This window comes from Empidonax traillii, unplaced genomic scaffold, assembly GCF_003031625.1.
Source record: "Empidonax traillii isolate 1590-97213 ecotype Southwest subspecies unplaced genomic scaffold, ASM303162v1 scaffold1257:size348801, whole genome shotgun sequence".
Lineage (NCBI taxonomy): Eukaryota > Metazoa > Chordata > Aves > Passeriformes > Tyrannidae > Empidonax > Empidonax traillii.
In genome coordinates this window covers 98,512-104,297 of record NW_020956450.1, presented here as the reverse complement: position 1 = coordinate 104,297, position 5,786 = coordinate 98,512, and the positions used below count along the sequence as shown (strand labels likewise).

Below are 5,786 nucleotides of genomic sequence, written 5' to 3'. Positions count from 1 at the left end.
ATTGCTGCATGTGATTGATGATGCATTAAAAAAATAGAAAATGCAGTCATGCAAAGATGTAGGTGCATCAGTAACTTGAAATATGTGTGTCCCACTGTACTCAAGAGTTACCAAAGGAAACTTTTCCCTTATCTTAGAAATTAAGCAATTTGCAAACAGTTAAGAATTTGCAAATCCAAGGCCCTAACACACTGACCATACGAATGCTATACTTCCAGTTACAACATCAAATAACAACAAATAAAATCTTCCCAGGCCTAAAATATTTTGCATAAATAATTACTGAGGAATTGCTTGTTTGGAGGCACATTGGAAATTGTCAGATCAATTTTTAATGCCTGTAGTTAACCTCTTTCCACCATCAGAAGATATTGTGGCAAGTCTGAATTATCCTGGAACAATTTAGGGGTCCTGCCTGGTTACTGAGATGTTTAGTAGGAGAGCACTGCCTGGTCTGTGTTTAGGGTGTGAAGCTATAAAGGATGTTAAGAAATAGATGACTTATGCTGCATATCCCATAAATGCTTCCAGATCAAGAGCCATACCCCATCCACCAGCCATTAACACTCCAAGTCAGAACTTCCATTACTCTGCTTTCTCATCCACAGCAAAGGCAAAGGGCCAGAAGATAAAACCAGCAGCAGCAGCAAGACAAAAGCTCTCTGTCCTTCAGCATTTACTGTCTGAGGGGGAGTGTGTGTGGAGGGGTTAGAGATGCCCCAATAGGTTAAGCTTACTTGATAAACAACAAGAAGTGAAGATGCCACAACAGGAAAATCGTAGATAACTTCACATTTTCCACTTCTTATTCCTTTGCTACCCTTCTAAAACATGCAGTAGTCATGGAAAGGACAGGCAGCCTTCCCCTTCCCACCCTAGTCATGCTTGTGAGGGAAAAACACCAAGTGTCAGAGCCTCTGAATCTCGAAGGTCACATACGGCTGCCATCCCTCCTGATGTAACTCAGAGCCTGAGTGATTATATTCCCAGGAGCAGGAGCCTGAAATCTGAGCACCAATTTAGAAAGCACTTGAGGGAACAAATGCACAGCCAGCTCTTCAACCACGGCACACATAAAGCTGCCTCTCAAATGTTTCTGTTCTCTCTCCCCCGACACATGAGAGATCAACCTCTACTTTTTGGGTTTACACATTTGGACACGGAGTTCTGGAGGACTTCAGTTAGCTTAGGGAATCCTGCATTTTAATCTATCTCTGAGAGCTATTGAAAGTTAATCAGGAAGATGGAATTAATTTCCATATTCCCTTTCAAAAAGAAAAAAAAAAAAAAAGTCATAGTTCTAGAGGCAGAGCAAATCACTATTCGAACCTCCCAGTGTAAACAAACACATGAGAAATCCATCATCGCTGAAGGGCTGCTAACAGCAGCCAGCCTCCCCCACCCTCCCTGTGCATCTAAGCTTTCAGGAAAAAGTGAACCAGGAATAATGATCTACATGATCCTCCTGGGAACCGTCCTCCCCTTCTCCCCCCTCACCCCCAATCACTTCACCTCCTCGTTCCATACACGGAATAAAACGCGGGGCCTGCAATATTTTAAGTATGACCCAAGCAAATTGCTCTAGCATTAAAGAAGTGAGCTGTGCTGCTGCTGCTGCTGCAGCAAGCAAGATCTTCAGTTCCAGTTCCAGGACCGGCTCCTGGCCTCCACGGGAGATATCCAGGGAGCCAGCAGGAAGCATGGCACCGAGCAGACTGTCCCACAGGATGTGTGGCAGCTCCAGCTCGTCACTCCACACGGCTCCGTGTGTCCCACGGGATCTGTGTGCAGCACTCGGGGTGGGACAGTGGCCAAGGTCATCCACAAAGACTGCCCATTCCCCTCAGCTACTCCTGGGTGTATCTTTTAAATGGCTGCATCTGCCTCTTCCCAAACCTGCTGGAAAAAGTGCCTCTGGGGTTGGGCTGTCCAGCTCGGGATTCCCCAGGGGTGTGTGTGTGCACCAGGGGAAAGACGTGTTACGTCTCACACCAGTGCAAAGCCTGAGGCTTGCTAACTATCCTAGTGCTCCAGCATTTATATTCCACTTGGAAAGTTCACAGATTCATTACTGATGGTCTTATTTTTCAGCACAGTGAGAATCAGGTAAGAAAAAAAAAACCTGGACTCAGACTGTTCTAAAGTCAGAGTCACCGACATTTTGAATTCCAAAAGGTAGGAGTTTCAAAGCAGCCGAAACGACTTCAGAGAATTTGTGGAGGGTAGAAGAAAGCCACCCAGAAGACCGGAAAAAAGCAAACATGGTAATTTTCCACCCAGAGATGCTCCATCCAAAGACGGGAGGTCACACGCTCTGAAGACTCCAAGAGTTCACTTGGGGGTGGAAAAGATGCGTTCAGAGCAGCGCAGGAGAGCGAGTTAAAAATAAACAGCCTGGAATCCAGGACTTCAAAGATTTTCCGCTTATTGTCTTCATCTCTATTTTGGCAGGATATAACTCACAAGCCACCCGAAGCAGGCATGTGCCGGCAGTCTCAGGAGTAAGGCTCGAATAACAAGTAATCGCCCCAGCTCCCGCCCATCTAATAAATTCCCTGAAACCAGAATCTCGTGAATCCCTCCAAGCTGACTCACCCTCGCAACGTTCATCTCGCACGAGTCACAATTTTGCCTGCTGCAGTGCAAAGCTCTTTCGCCCAGCTGAAATAGAAATGCAAGTGTTCTAGGCACTCACATGTTGAAGAGGAACCCCTAAAGAGCTGCTGTTACACCATTTTTGGGTAATGCGTCCTTTTTTTTTTGTTTAAAATGCAAATTAGTTACGGAACAGTATAAAGTTACTACGCTGATGTTAAAAGGGAAAAAAAAAAAATAAAAAAAAAGCAAGGCTGCACTTGCTGCAGCCAAACCACAAATATTCCAACTCCAAAGATAAGAGACTCCAGTGTATCAGGTGGATGCTGGTACAAATGCCCTCAGCACTGGAGGGTGGTGCAGTTCTAGGTACACAGTCTCCTTCCTACCTGTCATTGTGCAGTTTCACAAACAACTCCAATTTGCTGGGACGTTGGCCATGATAGGCCTGCTGTGAAAATCAGCAGCTGGTAATACTCTAATTTCCTCTCATTTTCCCTCTCCCAATATATAACCTGCATACTGATAAGACAGGGACTGTCCCTCTGCCCCCCCTGACGGTCTGGGGGCACCTAGGCCTGTCCTGCCCCCTCACGGCTCCCGCCCGGCCCAGCCCGTCCCCTCATGGCCGCCGGCCGGCCACCAACCTCTCCAACGTCCAAACACAGCTCCTGATGGCTTCTCCATGAGGTCAACTGCACAGATCGGCATGGCAGCATCCCCCATGCCTGCAGCTAGGTGACAAGCCGTGGCAGCAGGAGCAGGTCCCTCACAACCCACCACCCAGCGTGTGGCCGCCCGCCATCTTGGCCCGCCCGCCATCTTGGCCCGCCCGCCATCTTGGCCCCCTCGTTTAACCTCCTGCTCCTCAGAGGCTGCTGAGCTTTTCGGGCGGGAAGTCAGCTTGAAGAAAACAGAATTTTTATATCAGCCTGCACCTCAGGAAGTCTCCCCTCATCCCCATATCACCACTGGCGAATCAGAGCTCAAATCATCCCGGCAATTTGATTACCCGGGAAGCACCATCTCCTGTCTGATTTTACGCCATCACTCCAAAACTGATTTTTGTTTTAACTAGTGAGAATGACATCTATGGCTTCCCTCCTTTGACATGAAAATGGACAGACACTCATGAGAATCTCGTCCAAGAAAAAGCTGTGTCATCTACAGACCTGGTAGACAGCAGAGTGATGCATCTCTAGGTAAGAAGCACAATCTCTCATCCCTTTAAACTTCATGCCTAAATACCTTCATCACTGTAAATTGACTTTAGCAGTCTTAGTCTTGGTCAGACTCTATTATTTTCAGTAGATAAATAAAACATGTTACTGGCAGTCAAAAGAAATAGAATTAATAGTAAATAACTTCCTATGTGTGCACTGAAGTACAAGAACCTACTGAAGTGTAAGAGCTCCACAGCACAGCCAGACTGCCCCTTCCAGAAAATGAGCTGCTCTATATTGGAAAGTCTATTTAGATTTTGTTCTGTGTCTCATTTTCCCTGAAACTGATGATCTTACCTAATACCTGAATTTGGATTCAAACTGCCACAAACTGTTGCATAATAACAATAATTTTAAAATAGACTAGACTAGAATACTGCAAGGGACCTACCATGATCCAGCTGCCTGACCACTTCAGGGCTGCCCAAAAGTTAAAGCAAATTATTAAAGTCATTGTCCAAATGCCCTTTAAGCACTGGCAGGTTTGGGTGTTAACCACCTCTTTAAGAAGCCTTTTCCAGTGTTTGACCACTCTCTCAATAAAGAAATACTTAATCTTCATAATTTCTTACAAAGAAATGGCGATCAGAAATGGTAGCCAGGGCTGGTGGAAACACACTCTGCTTTAAAGGACGTGGCAAATCTTTCAGCAGTGAATTCTCCAATCTTAAAGAAAATTTGTGAGAACACTTCAAAAGGTGTCCCCAGCCTAAAAATCCTACACAGTTCTCAGCAAGTTACTGCTACTCCTAAATTGTATTTATCATCCTACGCAATGGCCTTGTCCCTTCCAGCTCAGGACACTTCATGGTTCTATGATTCCCTTCTACTCCAGGTAACACTGATGGTCTGCAAAATATTCAGCTCTGTTCTGAAACCATTCTGGTATCACATCATTTCTTCGCTGCAGCTGCTGAAAACAAAAGTAGCATGGGAAAATACAAGTATTCAAGTAAAAAGGTAATAATGCTTCAGGCAAAATGTTCCTGTTGGGATATTACATAAAATCCAGATGATGTCATCTTCTGCCATCCTTAATAGCACTGAAGAATATCTCAACTCTGCAAGTGGTCCTGTTTATTTTATCAGGTGAATTTTAAGACACTTAGAACAGCGCAATGCTAATAAATATTAGCTGGGCTGGTATTTTTTAGCAGGATTATTATACAGGGCAGAGCACAGTATTTTGGGATTGTTTACAATTACATCTTATTTTACAGTCATATACAACCACTAAAGACTCTTTGGTGTTTCTCTGTCTGAGATGAGAGTTTATTAGTACAAGCAAAAAGCATAGAAAGTTTAAGTCAAGGGTTACAACAACAGAGGGAGCCTTGTTTGCAGTTATGCAACTAAGGCAAGAAAATCAGTGTGGTAAACAGTGGTCTGGCCGTGTCAGGTTATTTTTGAGGGCATCATCATCATCATCATGATCCATCAGGATGATAGGCTTTGAAAACCAGTTACACAGGAACACACACCAAATGCACAGCCCCCAGCTGCCAACAGCATCAGGGCTTCAATTCCACTCACAGGAAGAAACTTCTTTTCCTACCTGGTCGGTCCTGCTGTCAATGGGATTCTGCTCTCAGCCAGTGGCACAGCAGCAGGAAGAGGATCTGAGATGCCCTGACCTCCAGACCTTTCTGTGCTCTTGTCCTGAGGGCTCCTTGTTGCATTGAGCACATTACCAGGAGGTTGGCTGAATTCTGAATCTTGAGGAGCATTCTGGAATGAAAAAACAAACAAACAAACAAACAAACAAAAAATGTAAATGGTTGCTGCTAGTTTGGAGAATACACAAGCTGGAGGAATTTTGTTCAGCTTCTGCAGCAGATTTCACTGCTTTGATGGAACCTGCAGGTTGTAAAGCCGAGGCATTTTTTTTTTATTAATGACAGAAAAACAGAAGGAAGTGGTTGAGCCAGAAATAAATACTAGGAAAAGAAGAGAGAGAGAAGAATGCAA

The 5,786-nt window shown here is 44.8% G+C and overlaps 1 protein-coding gene across 1 annotated transcript in view; it reads right to left on the bottom strand.

Moving 5' to 3' along the window:
• Nucleotides 1-5,786, bottom strand: part of TACC2 (transforming acidic coiled-coil containing protein 2) — a 124,390-nt gene that overhangs the window by 102,878 nt on the left and 15,726 nt on the right. The window contains exon 3 of the mRNA XM_027906195.1: nt 5,374-5,546. Within this exon, the coding sequence (XP_027761996.1) occupies nt 5,374-5,546 (173 nt within the window). The remainder of the gene's footprint in view (nt 1-5,373; nt 5,547-5,786) is intronic.